The sequence below is a fragment of the Berghia stephanieae genome, chromosome 5, assembly GCF_034508935.2.
Source record: "Berghia stephanieae isolate SIO BIC M18660-M18661 chromosome 5, UCSD_Bste_1.3, whole genome shotgun sequence".
Classification (NCBI taxonomy): domain Eukaryota; kingdom Metazoa; phylum Mollusca; class Gastropoda; order Nudibranchia; family Aeolidiidae; genus Berghia; species Berghia stephanieae.
This window is the reverse complement of record NC_088364.1, coordinates 3,439,053-3,463,580: the sequence shown is the minus strand read 5'-3', so window position 1 is coordinate 3,463,580 and position 24,528 is coordinate 3,439,053. Positions and strand designations below refer to the sequence as shown.

General features: G+C 36.0%; 1 protein-coding gene across 3 annotated transcripts in view; it reads right to left on the bottom strand.

The window, feature by feature from the left end:
- Nucleotides 1–24,528, bottom strand: part of LOC144972249 (transmembrane protein 184B-like) — a 63,689-nt gene that overhangs the window by 5,557 nt on the left and 33,604 nt on the right. The window contains exons 9-10 of one of the 3 annotated variants that reach the window (XM_078913294.1): nt 23,344–23,771; nt 17,687–17,755 (exon numbers count right to left, since the gene is read on the bottom strand). In XM_078913294.1, coding sequence (XP_078769420.1) covers nt 17,728–17,755; nt 23,344–23,771 — 456 coding nt within the window. In that variant the 3' untranslated portion in view covers nt 17,687–17,727. Of the gene's footprint in view, nt 1–16,979; nt 17,756–21,535; nt 23,772–24,528 lie in introns of those variants that run through there. The other 2 variants (XM_078913295.1, XM_078913296.1) reach the window with 2 other exon arrangements.

Below are 24,528 nucleotides of genomic sequence, written 5' to 3'. Positions count from 1 at the left end.
TTGTGAGTATTTCCCACAATATTTTGACACACTCACTGATGAGGAAATGGCATTGCGATCACACCTGAAAACGCCATGCATATATGTGACCCTCCGTCTCAAAACGGTATTATGTCGGGATGATTCAGACCCCAAAAAGTGAATTTAGAGATAGAATGATGAGAAATTGGAGCTTAAGAAGTTTTTGCAATGCAAGAAATAGTCTTTATACTCCAGCATAACGTACAGAAATAAAACCCAAGTTGGATATTTGTGGCTATGAATTCAATTTCCCTTACCGAGTGGATCCCGACATAATACCGCTTTGATACGGTGGGTCATATATTAGCCTATTATTGATTCAGTCACCATGCAATGTGAAGCGCTGTGGTTATCATTCACAAGGACAGTGTGCAGGTATAGGGAATGAGATTAGCGGAAGAGTAGCGTCCCTTGATTGGACGTCACCGGCGGAAAAGTTATTAGAGAGAGAACGTCATGTTGGTTGTGCGCATGCGTCTCTCGTCCTCGCTTCCGGTGAAAGCGGCATGAGACACTTCACCGAAAGCGAGGACGAGAGAGACGCATGCGCAAAACCATTTTGACGTTCTCTCTGTAAGGTGACGTCCAATCAAGGGACGCTACTCTTCCGCTAATCTCATTCCCTATTGTTGTTATTGTTAGTTCATGCAATCAAAAATGCACAAAGAAATGGCACCGTGTGAAGATTAGAAAACGATAGGGCTGCCTGAAGCCGGTAATCGGAAAATACTAACGAAAGAGTGAAAATGGAGAAGCTTCGTATGGGAACAAAACAGACAATGGACGTTTCGGGTGCAAACCCTTCATCAGCACAACAATACAGAAATTAAGGTGGAAAACAAATAATGTACTCTTTGAGTACAGACGACACAAGTTTTTTTGCATTATATTTTATTTGTTTTCCACGTTAATTTGTGTATTGTTGTGCTGACGAAGGGTTTGTAACCGAAACGTCCATTGTTCCCATACGAAGCCTCTCCATTTTCACTTTCGTTAGTATCGTGTGAAGATTAGAGATCCCACCTTTTTTCATTCTTTACATCTCTTTTTGTTTTTTTCTAAGTAAAAACACGGCCACAATGTAAGTTGCAATATCAGATTTTGTTTTAAAAGAAGAAGATGATAAATAACTTGCATTTCTTCATATTTATTTCAATTTGACACGATAAAATCAACATAATATTAATAATAATTATAATAATAATGATAATAATAATAAGGGGGGGGGGGGACGAATTAACTTTACACCAACACTGAAAAAATAACGAAAAAACCAATGTTTTATCATCTAATCATAGAATGACATCTTGTTGTTGGTATATTATTATTATATTATATTCACAGACAATATAGAGGACTGGATGTTATATTATATTACGTGAGACTGGATGAGAAAATCCGGGAAGATGTGAAAAGCTTCGATTCGAGATATGAGCCAAAATCAAAGATAAAGTGTTTTCCAATTCCATAGCAACACATTTTATTCAGAAATAAATTCATAACTTGGCTTTTAATAGACATAGAAAGTTTAAAGTGGTAAATGATCAGAAAGATGTGGTCTACACCACTGTATACATAACTCAACTTATGAAATTTCCGCATCTTTCAGGGTTTTCTCAGCCAGCCACACACATAATGAATCAACGAGGACGACAAGTTCCACTACATTGAAAAAGGTCGAGATTTTGGCCAGAAAAAAAAAACCAAAACAAAACAAAACAGCCTAACCATAGCAGTGAACAGGTATCATGACACCCCCCCCCCCCCCCAAGCCTCCCAACCATCATCTTGTCGAAAATTCTCAAATGTCTTTCTTCAGAGATTCAAAAGGGTTATAATAATAATAGTTCAGGTGGTAGAGCACTCGCTTCACACGCTACAGGACTGAGATCGATCCCGAATGAAGTCGAGATTACTATTTTTTCTTCTTCTTTTTCTGATGACTCCCGTGCCCACTTGGCAGTGATTGGGTAGCTGGGTCTGTTTGATCAGGTGGAAAGTACTTTGCGACAGACTACCGTCCTACCCAAAGGGTAACAAAACAAATGCTATTGTCCGTTTCACGCTACAGAAAACCGGGATAAACTCCGGCTCCATGGACCTAATGACTCCGAATGACTAACTACTAATTAAGAACTGGGGTTGGTGTGGGTGTCGGAGGGGGGTGGGAGGGGGGGGGGGGGTGGATGTAATTTCAATCAAGAGAAATAGAAATATATGAATTAAAAGTTTTCTGGCCAAATTAATAATCTAAAAAAAAATTAAAAAGAGGCCGAAATGTTTTGCCTGCAATTGGCAGTTTCAAGTATAAACACTATAGGGAATGAGATTAGCGCAAGAGTAGCGTCCCTTGATTGGACGTCACCGGCAGGAAAGTTATTAGAGAGAGAACGTCATGTTGGTTGTGCGCATGCATCTCTAGTCCTCGCGTCCGGAGACACTTCACCGAAAGCGAGGACGAGAGAGACGCATGCGCAAAACCATGTTGACGTTCTCTCTGTAAGGTGATGTCCAATCAAGGGACGCTACTCTTCCGTTAATCTCATTCCCTATTGTTAATTTAGTCTAGTAAAATCCATACAATCCATTCGAAATCAAAGTGATTGTTATGGAGTCTGTTTGATCGTTGGTGATTTTGATTTGGTTTCAGCAAGTAAGTCTTTGCGTGCTGGTTGGTCACCGACCGGACACCCGGACTCGATGAAAGGGATTTTGTTACTGGGAGGGGGGGGGGGGGAAAGTAAATGAGGTATCTGTTCTCTGTCACTCGGGAGTGAGGAAAGGAGATGGATAGATAAATAGATGGATGGATAGATAGGTAGATAGATAGATGGATAGGTAGATAGATAGATAGATAGATAGATAGATAGATAGATCAGTAGATGGATGGATACGATAGAAAAAAAATTGGATAAAAAGAGAAAGGGGGAGAGGGAGAGAGAAAGAAAAGAAAAAAGGCAGAGAGAGAGAGAGAGAGAGAGAGAGAGAGAGAGAGAGAGAGAGAGAGAGAGAGAGAGAGAGAGAGAGAGAGAGAGTAAACCAGAAAACCTGATAAAAGATAAACCACAATACAGTACAGAGCATTCTAAAAATCAGCTCCTCTGAAAAGAAAAGTAAAAATCATAAAATCTTTATGTCGTTATATTATTGAAAAATCCTGACCCCCCCCCCCCCCCCCCCCATTCCCACAACAAACGTCATATTCCATCATGAAGAAAATCTGTATCGGTTATTTCAGATAATAATAAAAAAATCTTAGAAAAAAAAACCCCCCAAAAAATGAGACGTAGCGGGTTTTACAAGTTACCCCCCTTGGTGTTTGAATGGAACATTTGGAGACATTTGTATGTGGATAGACAAAACTGTATTATTATGTATGTGCATATAGTTTAAAATGGACTAGTTGTTAGGCAGTGGTTTGTCTCATTGGCCAGTTCACAGTCGTAATCGGGGAAAAACTCGTATTTAAAAATTTGGCCAGAAAACTCGTCCTTCAAATACCGATCGATTTCATTGACCCTCCTCTTGGCAAAAACTCTCAAAATTGGGATTTCAAAGAAAACTTCGCGTAGTCCCAGGTTTGAGAATTTGTTTCCATGAAAGTAATTTAAATCGATAGATATTTGAAGGACGAGTTTTCTGGCCAAATTTTAAAATACATATTAATTTTCGGGAGTACGGCAGTTAACTAGTGATTCGTGACTTGTTACTAGGGGTTACAAATAGAACAATATGGCGTCTTGTGATTTTCTATAAACTTCTATCTCGTTGGTCACCATTTGACAACAAAGCATAGATACGGATCAACAGAGCCTGCCACATCAAAAATAAAAATTGTAAATCTCCATTTTGATTCAATGTGAAATGATAGGGCAGCGTAACACGGTCTCTACTTCATACCCGAAAGGTATTGAGTTCGACTCTCCTACGCGCTGTGTGGCCTTGGGCAAGTCAACAACTCTCCACAGGTCACTGTAAGGCGCGGCGGCACTGCGGCTGATGGTTATAATATAATGTTCAGTCTTCCCTTGGAATAAACACGGAAAGACACAATTTCCATTAGAAATGAATAAATGGATTTAAAAAGGGGGAAACAACTGGGCGCAAAGAGACAAAAATCCCAAATCTGGAGACAGGGAACTGGGAACTGTATCTCTGTATCAACGGACATGAGAAATGTCTTCCCTTCACTCTATAATTACATACTAAAACTTTCCAATGCTTTAGAATTCATGTCTAAGTGTCTTTAATTTTGATCTGACACCCTTTTCTTACCATTATTTATACCAAATTCCTTTCAAAAGTTAGTTCTAAAACTAGAATCTGGAGCGAGAGAGATCCGAATTGGTCAAAATGTTGCCCAAAACAACCCCCCCCCCCAACCCAATAAACTAATAAAATACAATAAATAATAACTCGTCCATGTGTAAGTTGCAGATCTAAAGGAATCAAATTCTGACTTCTCTTTCTATAACAGTTACGGCATGTATAGGGAATGAGATTAGCGGAAGAGTAGCGTCCCTTGATTTGACGTCACCGGCGGAAAAGTTATTAGAGAGAGAACGTCATGTTGGTTGTGCGCTTCCGTGAGGACGAGAGACCATGCGCACAACCAACATGACGTTCTCTCTCTAATAACTTTTCCGCCGGTGACGTCACAGACTATGAGTGACGTCAAATCAAGGGACGCTACTCTTCCGCTAATCTCATTCCCTATATGGGGAATAAAAAAATAATCAGTGTTAATTGAGTAGAATGTCCAAACAAACCAACACAATGAGTCCCGTACTCTACTACACACATACAATACATTGATGGTTAAACTCAAAACTCACACAAAACCTGAAAATATCAACAACATCATTCTTTTGTACATCAATAAATAAGTTAATAAAACTTTTTAAAAAACATAAAAGAAAAGGTACTTGACCATCTGAATGAGGTCAGCTGACGTCACACTAGGCATATATCGCAATAATTCACGGCATACTTTAAACTCGTACCACACCGTATCAAACACATCAAAATTATTTATTCCAAAAAAAAATCTTTTAACAAATAAAAATAAAAGTTTTGTTCCCGTTTGCAATTGGTTTAAAAAATATCTTTCAAAAAAATTTAAAAAATAAATAAATATTGAAAAATGAATTCCCAATCGATGTTGAAAAATCAATAAAACACGACCAATATCGATATGATTACTCGTATGTTACATTACATATACAGTTGTTTGTTTTTTGTTCCATTAGATAATAGAAACAAACCCATTGATCACCTGTGGCACAACATAGAAAAAGTCTTTTGATGTATTTTGGCTCTTTGTAGACACTCGACAACAACAACAACAACGACGACGACGACGACGACAACGACGATGACAACCAGCACAACAACCATAGGATAAAATATTATTATTATTATTATGATGTCAACATGACAATAGAGAGGGAATGCGTTTGATATACCTGTTTCTGTCCCTTGGTTCGTGAATCTAGAAATAAGTCATACTACAACGGGACTGGATGTTATCTCACGGATATGGCTTTCATGTTTGTTTATATAATATATATATATATGTGTGTGTGTGTGTGTGTGTGTGTGTGTGTGTGTGTGTGTGTGTCCTAGAAATCATCAAGCAAGCCCTTTCCAATAGTATTCTATCAACGTGTGTTGTTGTCCCCATTACACACAAACCCACCTAGCACTACGAACACATTGTTTTGGCTCCAGCTACAGAACTGCATCGTGAGACTTTTTAAGATTCCATCAATCTTGTTGAAAAGGAGAGTTTGGTTGCTTACAATCTGTATTTAGGACTTTGAGGAATATTTGGATTAGGCTGAAGGGAAATTCAAATAATTCAATTTTAATGATATTCATTGGGAATTTTTCCTCCCCCCCCCCCTCGTCAGCTCTGAAAGTCCAGTGTATGCTCTGTGGTGGATATAACCAAGGGACACAATTTGTAATAAACGCATTCCCCTAGTAGTGTTGGTGATGATGATGATGATGATGATGATGATAATGATGATGATGATTATGATGATGATGATAGTGATCATGATAATGATGAGGGGAAAATATACATAGTTGCAATAAGACATAGACTGTCTTCTTAACTGAATGTCAAATATCCGGGTGTGGAATCAGCAATATTATTATATATAGGGAATGAGATTAGCGGAAGAGTAGCGTCCCTTGATTGGACGTCACCCATAGTCTGTGACGTCACCGGCCGAAAAGTTATTAAAGAGAGAACGTCATGTTGGTTGTGCGCATGCGTCTCTCGTCCTCGCCGCGTCACAGACTATGGGTGACTTCCAATCAAGGGACGCTACTCTTCTGCTAATCTCATTCCCTATTATAAGGGATGAAGAGACAGTGATGATATGCCGCATAGCGTTGTAACATATTATAATAATATAAGATAATCATTGGTGATATATGTGTCGTGTATTATAATTGTTATACAGTACCATAAGGATAGAAGTGACCTGGGGGCGGGACGGGAGACGAGTGTGAAACAGTCAATCTTTACAAAACCTTTTCAAGTCTTTAAGTAGTATTAAGTATAACTAGTTAACCGTCGTACTCAACTGTGGAAAAAGTAAAAGTCGTATATATTTAAAAAATTGGCCAGAAAACTCGTCCTTCAAATACCGGTCGATTTAAATGACCCTCGTCTTGACAAAAACTCTCGAACCTGGGACTTTTCTGAAATCCCAGGTTAGATAGTTGTTGCTAATATGAATATGAGGGTCATTTAAATAGATCGATATTTGAAGGACGAGTTTTCTGGCCAATTTTTTTTTTTTAAATACGAGTTTTGATGTATAGAGTTTGGCAGTTTAGAGTATAAAGGGAAGCCGCTCGCAGACGTTTTAACCAGACAACTTCAAGTAAGAAATCGATTTGACAATAGAAAAATAAGGATTGTTATAATACAATGATGTATTGTGGAGGCCTCTTACAGCTACAAGATTAGTGTGTGTGTGTGTGTGTGTGTGTGTGTTTTTGTTGTTTTTTTACGGCGCTTGCAACACATTTAGGTTATATCAGCGCCAGTAAAAAGGAAGAAATGGGATAGTAAAAAGTTCTAGAATTACAATTGAAGCATCCAAGAGAAAGTAAGACATAGGGGAACTGGGAACAAATAGGGATCAGATGTAGATTCCAAGAGCATACCACCAATGTACTTAGTTTGAGATCACCTATAAGTATAAGTCTCATCCGGACACAAGAACAAAATCCAACAAAGAGGAACACACTCAAATGCTTACATTATACATTAAACAATAACTAATATACTAATACATAACAGAGAGATGATTTACAAGGAAAAAAATATCATCTCCCAAAACAATAACTATGCATTTGACTGCTTCCCTCGACTCCCAGCCAGGACTCCGATTAGGGCCAGGAAAAAAACTTTAAAATCTCATTCCAAGACAAAGATAGAAAGCATGTTGGAAAACAGATATAAGGGGATAGAAGACAGTGTGTACCTCCCTGCCCGCTATGGGAGGTCAGGATCCCCACCCAGTGTGTGTGTGTGTGTGTGTGTGTGTGTGTGTGTGTGTGTGTGTGTGTGTGTAACACAGAGATGGTTCAACTTCAAACAATATCCTCTTACTAGAATAATACACATCGGAATAATGTTTGTGAAAATCTTCCTACAAGTATTAATACCAATTTTTTTTTTAAATAACAAAAAACAACAAAACACTACAAATATATTATATCAAGTCCTTATCCTAAAGAAGAAATAAAGATGTCCGACGTTTCCTTGTGTGTCGGATAAATGGACCAATCAAGAACATCACTCAAGTCCAAATGGACTTTTCCAAAGCATCGTTTGGTCACGAGTCACACACAGCTGGGTCAAAGTGCCGCCGCCAAGAATGGACAGATTTGATGCTTTTTGAACCTCCGTGTCCTGATTCTCCTTGGAAACGTGTCGGGAATTCAAAACGGTAAAGATAACATTTTAAAATCTACCTATAAAAAATATTCAAACTCAAGTCCGTTTACGTTGGAAGTGGGTCTGCTGCGCGTGGCGATCGTGAACTTATAGTCTCCTCTGCCGGGTGGTGCACTGTGAGGCACCCCCCCCCCCCCTCTGGGATGGAGGTATCAAGGCAATCCAGTGTCTTGTGGCCCATTTCCTGGTGGTCGGTATCGCTGTTGGCACAGGCAGGGGAGGTAATAATATATTATCCTCTCTGGTTATTGTTACAAATGACAGTGAAATGATTGGTGGATCCATTCGTATTGATCCTGTCTATAGAAAAGAATCATTTTACCAAACAACACTGGCATTTATAGTTGTCAATGTTGTAGAAATAGACAGAGAAGTGGAGAATTATCATTATCACATCATTTTCCAATGTGGCCTTCATCGCTTACAAACAATGAACAAACAAAAAGGAAAAGAAGGACGTCATACGCACGGGATGACATGAAATGACACAAACACTGATGAAATGACACAAAAACTGATGAAATGACACAAACACTGATGAAATGACACAAAAACTGATGAAATGACACAAAAACTGATGAAATGACAAATAAACTGATGAAATGACACAAAAACTGTACATGTTGATTCTTCTCACTCACGTATCACGACAATTCATCACAATTGACAACAATTAAGATTGACACAGTACCAGACGCACATTATATAATGACACATAGACAGCCATAACGAACTGACTCGTATAGTAAAATGGATGACAACAATTAAGATTGACACAGTACCAGACGCACATTATATAATGACACATAGACAGCCATAACGAACTGACTCGTATAGTAAAATGGATGACAACAATTAAGATTGACACAGTACCAGACACACATTATATAATGACACATAGACAGCCATAACGAACTGACTCGTATAGTAAAATGGATGACAACAATTAAGATTGACACTGTACCAGACACACATTATATAATGACACACATACACACGACTATATCAGTATCAGACAGCCATACTGAACTGACTCATATAGTAAAATGGATGTGTGCAACCCATCACCTCAAAACAGTATACAGCCAGGGGTGATTCCAATCAATAGTCACAACCGATTTCACCTCTAGAAATCTGGGATTTGGGTCAAGGTAATTACTTGGACTGACATTGAAATCCACTGCAGTCCCCAAATGTTTGGTGTCGGTGAATGGGTTGTCGCCCTTGTGTTTTTGGATAAGATAAACCTCGGATAAGGATAAGATTTAACTGTGTTCTAGTCCCCGGGAGTTTACTTTAAGCAGACTGTAGTGTAAATAACTACATACATATATACATATATAGCCATTTGACTGTTACTATTTATTTCTTCAAGTATTTCTCTAGCAGGCAACATTTGCACAATTTCTTCTATAGGGAATGAGATTAGCGGAAGAGTAGCGTCCCTTGATTGGAAGTCACGAGCGGAAAAGTTATTAGAGAGAGAACGTCATGTTGGTTGTGCGGCATGAGACACTTCACCGAAAGAGAGACGCATGCGCAAAACCATTTTTGACGTTCTCTCTGTAAGGTGACGTCCAATCAAGGGACGCTACTCTTCCGCTAATCTCATTCCCTATTGAGTTGAGGATAATCGTTATTATATCATTTGAAAAAGTCATTCAGTGATGTGTAAGGCCCAAGGAGCCGGAGTTTCTCCCGGTTTCTATAGCGTGAAGCGGACAATAGCAATTGCTTGCTATCCTTTGGATAGGACGCTAGTCTATCACAAAGTACTTCCGCAGCTATCAAATCACTGCTGGGTGGACGAGGGGGGGGGGGGGGGGGGGGGGGGTTAGAAACCGTTATAGTTGTTAAAAATATTTTTAAAATAGCATTTCAAAAATTACATTTCAAATTTCCGTCATTAAAAAAAAATTTTTGAATCTGAATTCCCCCCATTGTCACCTGGTTCATCCCGACTAAATACCAAATTGAAATGGTGGGTTACATTACATTCATCAATGATTGCATGTCATCTTTTATATAGGACATATAATACAGTTATGGGACATGAAGAGATTGGCAAACTTCATTGAAAATGTTTGCTAGAATTTAGCAGGTTACACGCTGATGATATCTATATTTATTTATATAATAATATACATTATATCAATGCATTGAGATTAGAGATTCGTTAGATGTGGAAAAACATTGGATTGCATCGGACAGTGTCAGTGACAGAGATGGTAGATTTTCAATATTATGTTATTCACATTGTAATCCAATCCATTCATAAAACAAACAGTAAGTTATCATTATGTCCAACAGACCTGCCAACTTGAAAATCTAAAAAAAAATCGTAATTTTTTTGGGAGATAAAAAAAGCAGTCGCCATAAAATCCTTAAAATGATGTAGTTGGCATCCACCTTCATTTTCAGTCAGTTTTAATGACTTCCACATCTCATCAAGGTCTGAAATTGGACACAAGATGTCATAATTTGACGAATTTTTCGTCCTAGTTGGCAGGTGGGGTCGAACACAGTCCATAGTTACTGTGATGATTCTGTATGCCTTGGTGTTCAATTTGATGGAATTCAAAATACAGATAATAATACAATCTAATATAACTGTTGAATCACAGAGAATAAATTTTACAATAAAATATTTTAAAATAATGATCCGTATAATTAGACAACCTATAAATTAATCTAGGAGTTAATTTACACACACACTAACCAAACTGTATGAACCAGACTATAAACGATCATGGTTACACAAAGTTTTGTGGTGGTCCGTTATACTTCCGGATGGAAATGTTGTAGCTTCTTAAACAAGCGCATTCCATCTACATATATCTAAAACTAAAGACTATAGTAAACCAAATTGATCCAAATTCATCCATTTCTCTAAATAAACAACAGCTTAGTGACATTATTTTAATCACTTTGTTTATACATTCAATATCTAGTTCCATTGCTATCCTATTAAATATGGAAAAATCCATTTCTCCCGTTTCCATTTTGAACTTTGAAATGTAAACCTGTCCTTAAGATAATGATGAATATGAATATGTAAGACGACATCTGATTACAAAATGAATATAATACAATGTATAAATCTACAAGACAACATATATATGTGATCACTAAAGAACCTGAGATGACAACAACTAATGTTCTGCCCTACTCCTACCCCCCCCCCCAAAAAAAAAACAAAAAAAAAAAAACAAAAAAAAAAAATAAAAAAATAAAAACAAAAAAAAACATTGAAATATTTGTGACCAGAAAACTCATTCTTCAAATATCGACCAATGACAATTATCCTCATCTTGTCAAAAAAAAACCCAAAAAAACTGTCAAACCTGGGACTTCTTTGAATTGTTCCTTCCAGTCCCAAGGCTTCTGAGTATTCGAATTTGACGACGAAAGAATTTATTGACATCGATCGAAATTTGAAAGATCAGTTTTCTGGCCAAATTTTAAAACATTTATTCTTCAATCTGGCAGCATTGTGAGATATATATAGCATCACTTGAATTCTGTACAAAAAAAAAAAAAAAAAAAATACATACTGCAATCTACCCGTCTATAGTTTCCTATAATAAATAAATATATTATGTGTATATTGAGTGATTTTATACAGCGATTTGTAGCTATTACTGCAGGCTTGATTTGGATCTGAAATAACAATCTGGGTTTGGTTTGTTTTTTAAACCGTCTAACACACCCTCAGTCTAAACTCTTGGTGTAGGATTTTTACACACACACACACACACACACACAGCACACACACATTCTACTAGTCTTACCAGATATGCATTTCAAACACCCCAACGAATTAAAACAGCTGTCTCTTTATCAAATAAAAAATACATAGGGAATGAGATTAGCGAGGACGAGTGACGCATGCGCACAACCAACATGACGTTCTCTCTCTAATAGCTTTTCCGCCGGTGACGTCACAGACTATGGGTGACGTCCAATCAAGGGACGCTACTCTTCCCCTAATCTCATTCCCTATAATATTGTGTACAACAAATAGCTGTAACAAGGCTGAGGATACTCAACTCAATATACATATCCTTTATCCACATAGGCCAAATTTCCCCATTTGACAGTACAGTACATCTTCTTTAAAGATACCGCTTGCGATGGTTCAAAAAAGAAGTACTGTCAAATGGGGGTAATTTTGACAACCGGGGAAACTGTGGGGATTAAGGGCATTTTGAGTATCCTATTCTATTCCAAAATCAGAACTTTATCTCTCATTATTTATCTGTGGATGTGACGGACAGCAACAGCACATCCAATCTCTTTTCACAAAAGCAGTGATAGTTATACAGTATACAGTATACAGAGCTAAGGCTACAACTACTGTATATTATACAAACTATTGAAGCCTGGGTGGGATTGAGTGAGAGCTTGAAGTAAATAAATGGAACACTATCAGTTAAGGTCATAGATGTGTGGTATTCATAACATTTCAAATGTTGCCAAAATATATATAGAGTTAAAATGGCTCTTAAAGCGAAACAATACAAAAAAATTTATATATATATATATATATATATATTATATATATATATATTATATATACCAAAAAAAACCGCCCTGTTGCAACGGTACCATTAGATACCGTCGTCTATGCATTTCATGAAGAAATATTGATAATACATCAAACAAGATGTCTGATGTCAACAGGAATCACCCATATTGTCCGAAGTGAGAAAATTGGGGGTTAGTAATATTACAAAAATAAAATAAAAATATGCTTTAAAATTTTTAAAAATTATTCAGATAAGTATTTATTTATATTTTAAATGTTTTATCCTTGTTCTTATTTACATGTTTTTCGTATGTGGCCTGTGGAAAGCCATAGGCTTAAATGTCATATATTTGTATAATTATAATGTTTAGCTATAAGGTCCATTGTATACTCCTTACACTCCGACTGGCTCGCTTAGACATTTTAAAATTTGGATAACATTTATCACAGTTGTTCTCTTCATTTTGTAAAACACAATAATATCATGATGCTACAACATAAGAAAAAAACATACAAACAAATTTTAAAGATGGAGAGAGAGGAAAATCAGGAATCGGTGGAAGGGGGGGGGGGGGGGGGGGGTAAACAAAGTCAAGTCTGGCTGAAAACAAAAAAAAAAAAAAAAAAAAAGAAATAGAAAAAAGAAATAAAACATCTAAGAACAAAACAACAAAAATAAGAAATGTCAGTGATTTTTTTTTGTTTGTTTGTTTGTTGCTTTAGGTCTCTTCCAACACAAATGAGGTTATATGAGAGACCGCTGAAACAAAAAAACAAGCAATCCAACAAAAATAGTACAAATGTCAATCAAAATCATAACCTAAAGATATCATAAGCTAAATTATAAATAACCAAGAACAAACAGGCAGAAGATTTACAGAAAAAAAAATCCCCTGTCAAAAATACAATCACAAACCAAAGAAGCAGGATAGGCTAGTAAAGAGAAGAAGAAACGACATCACTATCGGATCGTACACCCATGCGAACATCATAGGTATACGATTCAAGGGTGATGCTCCCATCCAACCACCCGCTGTCAGTGATTTCATTTGTTTTCTAGATAGTAAATATATAAACTAGATATAAATTTTGTGATTTTGTTTTGGAGTGCTGCATTGCGTGGAACATTCGTAGGTCATGAAAGAGTCTGTAGAACAAAACAGTAAGAATAAGATAGTAAGATAAGAGAACAATGTGAGCCCAAGTCTATTGTGGCTTTTCAATTTATTATGTCATGTTTTTTTATTTGTTTTGTTTTTTATCTCAGTCCTTCACAGCCTTAACGCTTTCACAGAGTCGGAGATTAATTATTCTAGTTTCTATAACGTCAACTGGACAGTGACAATTGCTTGCAATCTCTTGGACTGGACACTAGTCTTTGGCAGTAGACCCATCTACCCAATCACTGCTTGAGTGGGGGAAAATCTCACCTGAAACAAAGGTCAACCTTTATTCCAACATTTGTGAGGCAAGTGCTCTTACAACTGAGCTATCTTCATGTTATTCTGTCCATATGGATAAATAACAGACCCAGAACCTTCCAGTGTAAATAATTGTCCTATTCAACTACCAAAACTCATCAATCATATTTTATTATCCTTATTCCATTCTGTGTTATCCAAACTACAAGTTTAAGAGTCGAAATTCTATATCACACGTATGAAAATTATCACTTGCTCCGTTGTCATTCATGCAAAATGTAAAATATCAAATCTAAAATTTATTTTTAAAAAAATGTTTTAATGAGATAAAAACACATAAAAAAACAAAGAAATACACAAAAGCCTTCCATATTTGTTTTGGGCAAACACAAGGAGCACACGACAATGTCGACGACCATTCATATTACAATCAGCTTCCTAACGAAAATCAATGGTGGTGATGATGATGATAATAATAAAATAATAATAATAATAATAATATATAATTAATAAATAATAATAATAATAATAATAATAATAATAATAATAATAATAATAATAATAATAATAATAATAATGGTGAAAACTATTTTTGACACTCGGGGAAAGGAAAAACCAAACAAGGGCTGACAAGACGACAAAATAGTTTGAAAAACTGTGAAAAAACCCCTGACAAACTCTTTGATTATAAAAGTTCTCATTTGCTGATGGGATATGTGACCTGTGACTCATCCCCCTCAAATCGGGACTATGTCTGGGTGGTTCAAATGGGGAAAATGGAATTTACAGTCGTCTAAAATATGTCAAAATGTCATAAACAAAAATGAATGGAACGGCTTCAAATGTTATTTTTTAAAATACCAAACGTTCAGCCAATCAAAAAGCAAGATTTGATGTGCAAGCCTGTTGATGTTGTTGATGATGATGATGATGATGATGATGATGATGATGATGATGATAATGATGATGATGATATGATGATGATGATGATGATGATGATGAAGAATGCAATCAATTCTAGCAAAATTTGAAGTACTAAAAAAAATATATTTTCAAAATTGGTTAGTAAACATAACACAAGCAAAAAAAAAAATTTATTCAACACTGAACTAAATTTGAATTCAAATCCATAGAAATCTTTGTTCATATTTGTAAAAAAAACGTTAGAAAAGGAAAGAAAAATAGCGACGTTGTACCGATTTCTGATAAGCCACTCAACAAATGCACATATTATACCGATATTTCTAGTTACATCTATCTACACTGGATCCAAACCTCTTCATAAAATATTACTACTAGAAGCTGGATAAAACTCATGAGTCATCTCTTTGAAGCATTCATTATTGATGTTTTCTATCCTGTAAGAGCAAGCAATACTAAATCATTTCAAATCATAAACCCACACCTGCCTAGTTGAGAACTGAAATTTTTTTCTAAAGGAAATTGTTATAGTTAACTTTATAGATCAACAATTTACCACCACAGGTAATAAATAACACTTCAAAATCCTTCAAATAATGTAGTCTGGCGTCATCTTTCATTTTCAACACGTTTTCATGACTTAGAGACGCTCATCAAGCTCTGAAACTGGAGGCCAAATTTCGTAATTCTAATTCTACGAATGTTTGTTGTAACAGTAAGCAGGTGTGTAAAACCTTCCATGATTTTTCCCCATCAGTCCAGCACAACTCACCATTTTCACACAGAAAGTGTCAACAACAAAGTTGGTGTTTTATGCCCTCTTTATGAAAACAGGAAGTTTTAACAGAAAGATTAGAGTAAAGCCTACCTCAGACTAAAACGGGTAACAAATTACGTGTAAAAGCAGTAAATTTTTAAAATTCTACTTTTTTCATATAATCTAAATATTAACAGAATAGTATAAATCTGCACATCAACATCCTGTTCTAAATCTGCACATCGACATCCTGTTCTAAATCTGCACATAGACATCCTGTTGTAATTGGTTTTTAATGAGAAGACTATGGCTCCCAGTTTATCAGGCTTGCGAATTGATAGTATAGCCCTTTTTGCCATCGTATTTCTAACAACTCTTCTAGAAACACTAAAACACCAATCTACAAACTCAAACATCTTCAAATAATCATTTGCACCCCGCACTATCAATAGACATCTTCGAGCAAAGATCATCAAAATTCTTCGGCCTAAACACCAACAATGGCTGCTGTCACATTCGACAACAACTCTCTCCACCCTCGAAAACAAATACTCAGAATTGAGTCGACTTCGAGTAACATTCACATTCAGATTCATATTCTTCTTCTGTCACTATCAGAATTAAATATGATGCATTACCATTTCAAAACGCTTTTTCTTATTGGCTGAAGAAATGTTTTGAGCCGAAACATTCAGTGTTTGTTTTTCTTAAACTGTTGTTACAATCGATTTTCATACATCACATTTTAAAACAATCCACAGATTCTTGCAGCTTGGTCTCACTTTAATCTATGGAAAATAAGAAAACTGACATCACTCAGCTCTTTGTCATGTTTTTAGACAGTGATTAGTTCTATGTAATTCTATCGATCAGACTACAAACGTGCAGGGTTACACATAAGTTTTGTGTGTTGGTCTACTTTATATCCGACTGGTGTATGTTGTGAGTGTTTTACCTAAACGCATTGCATCAATACATAGTAGACATCAAAATGGCATGTTGAAATATAGACATTGTTTGGATTGGATAGTAAGTAGACGAGACAAAATGAAACCATGCTTCACGAGACAAGGCATTGATAGAAATCACAAGACAACAGCATGCCATCCACTGTGTTACGGATGATGATGATGATGATGATGATGATGGCAATGGCGACAACGACGACGATGGCAATAACATAAATGATGATGATGAGGGGTGATCACTGCACAAAATGATAATGATAATAATGACAGCATTGTGATGATAATCAAATAGAAAAGAAACAACCACATTACACTGTAAAAACGTGAAAATTCCAAACCATTCAATATACATTCTACAGTAGCCGGAAAGATTAATTTTCAGTTTTCTTTTCTTTTTCTTCTTCTTTCTTTTTCCATTCATCAACAAAGCTATTCCAAAACTTTTTTTTTTGTTTTAAACTTCTCTTATTTCATTTCATAGCAATTTCATCACCTCTCAAAAATCCAAATGTTCAAACCCGTTTTAAAGTGTACGATATATCAAGTCAATCATTGTGAGTACACAGACACAGACACATCCACAGACACAAACTGGCACGAGATTTAACACAAATTAAAACAAAAAAAATTATTAATTTAATTTAAAAATCAAACTACTTTACAACAATCTTTTCTCTTTTTTTTTTTGTTTTGTTGTTTTTCGGTTGCACCTATTTGTTTGTATTTTTTTTTCTTTTCACCTTTTGATTCACAAGTTTGATGACGACAAATCAGCACAAGAAACGTTAAGGATTAAAGTAGATATTCACATATATACGTATATATATATATTCATGACAAACACGAGATTCCGAAATCGTAGATCTAGAGACGGGCCGTTAGTCGTAGGAGTAGTAGAGAGCAGTCTGTTTCAATCGGTCATTCCATGCAGCGTTTTTCTCTATATCTCCGCGGCTAGGATGAAGATGCAGCAAGCAAGAGAATGGGAGAAACATTGAGAATGGATTTGGGTGGGGGAGAGAGGGAAAGGAGTGTGCGGTGCACCATCCACAAGGAGGATGAAGCGGTCATGGAGAGAAAACAACTTACGCGTAACGTCTGCAGCTCAGAGAGAGGTACAATTTGGTTTTTCAATAAAAATCAGAATCATCCGAGTCCCTGTCGATAATGATGAATGAAATGATGATGATGATGTTGGTGTTGATGATGATGGTGTTGATTATAAAAATGGTGTGATGATGGTGTTGATTATAAATAGTGATGATGGTGTTGATGATAAAAATGGTGATGATGGTGTTGATGATAAAAATGGTGATGATGGTGTTGATAATAAAAATGGTGATGATGGTGTTGATGATAAAAATGGTGATGATGGTGTTGATGATAAAAACAGTGATGATGGTGTTGATGATAAAAATGGTGATGATGGTGTTGATGATAAAAATAGGGATGATGGTATTGATGATTATGTTGATGATAAAAATGGTGATGATGGTGTTGATGATTATGTTGATGGAAATACTGGTGATTATAATATTGACGATGGTAGTATCTGGGAATGGATATTTATAGCAATCAAATAATACTTTTCATAATGACAAATTATCTCAAGTATGCAGAGTAGTTACAAATAATTTTATGGTAGGTTTGAAGTAGTTTACTTTATTTCATTTTATTTTATTTTTTTTGTGTGTGTGTTTTTATTTTGTCTTGCATTTTTTTTTTTCGAGGGATTCTTTTTCCTTTTAAAATCAAAGTTTCAAATCATTCTTTCTTCTTCCATTTTATTTTTTACAATATTCAACAATATGCAATACGAAATGAACATTAAGTTTAACTGTCTACATAAAAGTTTAGATTGAATACCTAAATCTACTCAATGCTTATTTCTTACAAATAGTTTGTTCCTGACAAGTACGATCCAACAATGCTTGACAATGAAAGTGTTTTTTGATACTTCCGAATCCAAGAACTTAAATTTGTCATGGGTTCGTTCATACAGTAATAACATAAGACCAATTACAAACTGGCAAAAAAACAACCACGAGGACTTGACGAATTCAGTCAGACCAAATCCTACAGATCTGTCTGAGTTATTTATAAAAATATTCAATAACATGGGGAAAAAAATTTGATGGAGGGTCGGGTAAATTGAGGCATTATGGGCCACCTGGCACGAAGAGGATAAGTAAGTAGGTAAGTAGGTTAGCTAGATGATACAATCAATGTGACCGTGATCTAATGTTTTCCTACTAATTCCAATCCTTAGCTTCATAAAGACAAACTTCATCACCTCAAACTTATTACATGGAGTGTATCAATTAAGAAATTATCCCAACTATCGGGAGACTCTATTGTGTAATGGTAGCACGTCTGACCGGTAATCAGAAGGTCTGAGGTTCAATCCCCAGTCGAGGTCGACTGATTTCTTTTGGGATGGTTTTTTATTCTTATTTTTTCTTCTTTGTGGATTTATACAACTTGTTGTTGGCACTTTCAAATTGTTCGGCCTCATAATTTTTGTCGGGCACCTTTCATACACACTTGTTGTCTGGCACCTTTCATACACACTTGTTGTCTGGCACCTTTCATACACACTTGTTCAGTTCTTTATTTTATTACTCTGTCATCGAATCAAAATTTGGAATGTGAGTTCTATTGGACAACAAAAACTGATTACAATCAGGAAATGTCAATTATTACTGGATCTCTCTCTCTCTCTCTCTCTCTCTCTCTCCCTCTCTCTCTCCCTCTCTCTCTCCCCCATCAATGTCAGACTGTGAAAACAGACAAGATTCACGGCAGAGATGAAAAGTGTATTTGCTGCAGACTCTAACAGAAGATAACTTGCTGAATGAGCCTTTATTGAAAACCAGTAGCAATTTCCATAACCTTGCAAAATAATATCCAGATTTGAAGGTTCAAGCCTCATCCTTGCATTTACAACAACAACAACGACAACGACAACGACAACAACGACGACGACGACGACGACGACGACGACGACGACGACGACGACGACGACGACGACGACGACAACAACAACAACAACAACAACAACAACAAAGTAGAAAGGCATCCAGGAGTCATGACCTAGGTGTGGTCCAGCCTCCTTTAGACAAAGACCTAAACACTTGTTCGAGAAGGGGGGGGGGGGTGTAATTTTATGGACTTTTTTGTTTATCTCTACTAGAGTTTCGTGTTACAAGTTAAACAAATGCATTGGCAGTTTGTCTTTTTACACAATGACCAGCCATAACTTACTAATTTATAAAAATAAAATAAATTTTATCAGTTTTAAATCCATCAAATGTGAAATTTCAAAGTGGAGAGAGAAAAAAAATCTTGATAACAAAAACCCCGAAAGAACAACAATTATAATTTTACTTCCAACAACCAATTGGGAATGAATGTATAAAAACGAGAGTGTATAGTATATTACAGCAATTATAAGGACAATAAAAGTCACAACCATTGAATCAAAGAGGAATGTCATGTTATTTACATCAATAAATCAACTGTGTTCACTAAAGGAGAGAAAAAGTCTCCCCTGCCACAACAAAACTTGACACGTCATTTTTAGCAATAAGAGTCGAGGACAAAATAAGATTTTTTGAAAAACCTTGTGTTTCGTAACTTCCAATAGAACCTCGGAATTTCATAGCAGCATATTCATAGAACACCTATTCTAAACTCGTCCACAGCCCATCTGGTAAATGAGAGAAAAATGATCTGGCAAGTAAATATTAGAATAGAAATGGCAGGAAATGACAACTTGTCAGCGATAAGTAAAATTGTGTCCAGCTTGAACCGAGAGAAAAGTGAAAAGTGGAAGGGGTGGAAGAGATAGTGAAATTAATGTTCAAACTGATTCCAAACATTTTGCTCCACTAGACTGAAAACGGACCCTATGGCACACCAAACAATAAAACTGATTGGATGTTTATGGTGCACTAGATTTCCACTAGGAACCGAGAAAACTTGATTTTAAAAAAATACAGAGAAAACTTGATTTTAATAAAATGTCTATCAACTTGCATCAATGAAATATAGAAGGAATGAAAATGACGTAACCAAGCTCCTTATTATTGTTTTTAGCCAGCCATCTTTATGAGTAGTTTTCACTTAATTGTATCAATTAGACTATAAACGCTCATGGTTAAACATAGTTTTGTGTGTTGGAATGTTATATCCAGCTGGCGGGTGTTGTGAGCATTCTAATTAAATGCACAACATCAATACCAACAATGTCATTTTATTTTATTCCATAACAGACTGCTGCAAAGTTTAGAACAATTCTAATTGATGGAATAAGTCGACAGTTAAAACAGATATGTGTAATCCAATCCCTAAAATAAAGGAGTTGAAAATATTTAAAATTATTTACAACTTGAAAATGGTCAGAGTTGAGGATTAAATATGTCAGTATTTTTGTTATGATGAGTGTTACCTCTATCAATTATTTACACCAAAAAAATAAATCATGGCTTTTCAAGCAGCATCGTTAGATGCCCTCGTTTAGGCATTCCGTGATGGAATATATATCATATTATATTATAGATTTGATCCATCAAACAAATGCCTGATGTCAACAGGATTCATCCATGTTGTCCAAAGTCAATCAATTTGGCATTTTCATTTTATGCCCAAGGGCAACAAACGCAAGTGCCTGAAACAAGACTCAAACCCGGGACTGCCCGGGTCACAGTGCAATGCTTGAAAAGCCTAGCACCCTCCCCCCGCGCCAAATAAACCCTAAATGCCATTGATAAAAAAGAAAGTTAGATTACAAGTATTAGTGTCTGAGGCCAGAGGTATCCAATCTTTGACCAGTCGTCTCATTAACAACTATCTTATATACAAATAACTGGTAGCTACAAAATCTACTTTCAAAAGTTTAATTTAAAAAAAAAAAAAAAAAAAAAAAAGTATAAATTGTTTGTTTTTTTTTTTTGTTTTTGTTTTTTTCTTTTTCTTTCTTTTTTTTAAATATTTTTTTTTTAAAGAGATGAAATCACTAGTGCATGTAAAGTGTAAGTTTTACTTCATTTTAAAATACAAATAGAGACTTTACTTCTAGGTGGGCCATTCAATTAATGGCCTCTGTATTTTTTATGAGGGATTTTTATTTTACTTTGGAGTTATTTTGTGTTTTGTTTTTTGTTTTTTAAATCTTAATTGGCTATTTTTTTTTTTTAGATAGGGAGGGGGGAGGGGGGAGGGGGTTGATTACTTTTACACTATGTGAAAATATACCTTAATGAGATTCACAATTAATCTTTTTCTAACATTAATATAAAATTATTTTTTTTAAATGCCCTATGTCTGCTTTTGTGATTGAAGAAATAAATTGTGTGTGGGGTTGTGAGAAATGAAATGAAACGAATACAAATTTGATGATTGGTTAGTTTATCTAACGACTGTTGTAGTTTGTGTAAATCTTGTTGTAGACTTAGTGGGTGTTGATGACCGAGATGAAGATGGTGACAATGATAACTTCTCTATTAAAATATTCTTCTGTACGAAATGCAACATATTTTTAAAAAATTGTAAGTAATATTATTGTAAATAATGTTCATTGAAATCTTAACACACTATGTACACGTATATATGTATAAAGAGGTATAAATATAGATTTATAAAGGTATACGATATAAACAATTTGACTTATTATGGGAAATTAATAAAAAAAAAATTTAATTGGCGCTGGTGAAAGATATGAAAATAAAAATTGGATGACACCTTCCACATTATATAGTTCGTTGACTTGATTTTCTCTTTTCAAAATATTTATGGCAGATGTCACATATTTCTGCTTTAAAAAAAATGATAACCTTTAAACTTTTATTTAAAAAAACAAAACCTATAGAATATCTACACCACGAATCTTGTCTTGACAACTGTAAATCTATCAAGACAACCACACGCAGTTTGACGTGAATCTTGTTCTATCTTTTCAAACGTGTTCTGATTTCTTTGTTGTTTATCTGTCACTATCCTTTCCAGTCATTCATCGTCCCTTTTGTTTACTTTCAATGGAACTCTCATCATTTCTAGCCGTATGCCAGTTCTATAAATATGTGACCCACTGTCTCCAGATGGTACCCTGTCTGGATGACTTTTAAGCACTTAGAATTGAATCCAGTATCAAAACGGTGACATTTTAAGAGTTAAGTTTATTCTATTTGTTGTTCTACTGAAAAAAAAAATATATAAAAAATTTAATGTTTGTGTAAATTTACACAAGCTACCAGCGGGAAATTAAAAAAAAAAAAGAGAGAGATCAATTTTCCGTAAATCTGGCGCAAAAGAAGAAAATTTACACAGTATTAAATGATTTGATATACCTGCCTCTATTTGTATGGAAAACAGTTTATCTCACTTAAAACGTCTTTTTGATCATCAGACCACTTACAAGTCGGTAATTAATAATATCAGAAAATGGTATTATGGTTATGCCCTGGTAGGGTGAACATAGTTTGTTTTTAGAGGCATTGCATGTATAACGGCAGGGAACATCATCCATATCTAAAAGACGAGGCAGAGCCTGTTTATAGAAATAGCACAAATAAGGAAAGGGGGGGGGGGGGGGGAAAAAAAATAATTGAAATCTGGCAGCTATGAATATAACCATTTGGCATCTGCTTTCCCCTGATTTGATACCAGATTGGTGCAGTGGATCACAAGTTTATAGTATCGATCATTTTAAAAATCTAATAATATAACAAAAAACAAAGGGATATTACTGAAACTCGTCGTCAGAGTTGAGTAGAGTTGTCTTCTCATTGAATCGGTTACGCTTGCCTCCCCCTTGACCAGCACCGACCCCACTTCCTGCCTGACCTGCCTTGCCCGAGGCAGGCTGCTGTTGAGTTGATGACGCCTGGGATGGTGGGGGTGCAATCGGGTGGGGTCGCTGCTGCTGGTGTTGTTGTTGCTGGTGTTGCGTGGTGGTCCCACTGCCTGCGTTACCACCGGTCGGTGATACGGGGCTCTTCCTTTGGGGGAGGGGGCCTGATTGCTGCGATGGCTGATATTGTTGTTGTTGTTGTTGTTGGTAGTGGTTGTTGTAGTCAGGGGCCCACGGCCCGTCCTGCTGGTCGTCGTCCATTGCCTTGTTGTTTCCATGTTGAGTGTACTGCTGGTAGTTGGGGTGGAAGTTGTGAATGGCGTCCTGAAACATACAAACATCATAGTGAATACATGTAAAATAAATCAGCAAAATAGAAGGAACTAAATGGACATCACTCAGTTCTTTGGGGGTTTTTTTAGCCAGCCTTTTTCATGAGTAATTCTCACTACATCGTATCAATCAGAATATACACATTCAACGTTACACATAGTTCTGTGTGTTTGGTACATTATATCCAAGTGGCGGATGTTATGAGTTTTTTGGCTAAACGCATGGCATCAATAAAAGAAAAGAAAATACAAAAATAAAAACAAAAACAAATGAAGGAATACGACAAATGTTTCCAGTCCGTGCAGTCTATGAGGTCAGTAAGACCCCTGGTTTGAGAATTGTTGTGGGTAACCCAAAATTGAATCCCTGGTTAGGGCTCTTTACCCACATTGCCCCACTGCACTTATGTGTAAAATGAGTATATGGCCAGTAACAGCATTGCTTTTGTGGAAAAGCAAAGGGACAATCATCTAGCTGATCTTTCGTCAACCTTGTTGTGATCAGTCGGGGGCACTGGCACAAATTACTTACAGTAATAGAAAGAAAAAAAAAGAAAAAAATTATGCCCTTCTACCACGACATTGTAAGATATCATGGCCTAGGCATTCCACGAAGGAATATAGATAATCCATCAAACAGGATGTCTGATATCAACAGGAATCACCCATGTTGTCACAGTGAGATATCGTCACCTAGGCATTCCACGAAGGAATATAGATAATTCATCAAACAAGATGTCTGATGTCAA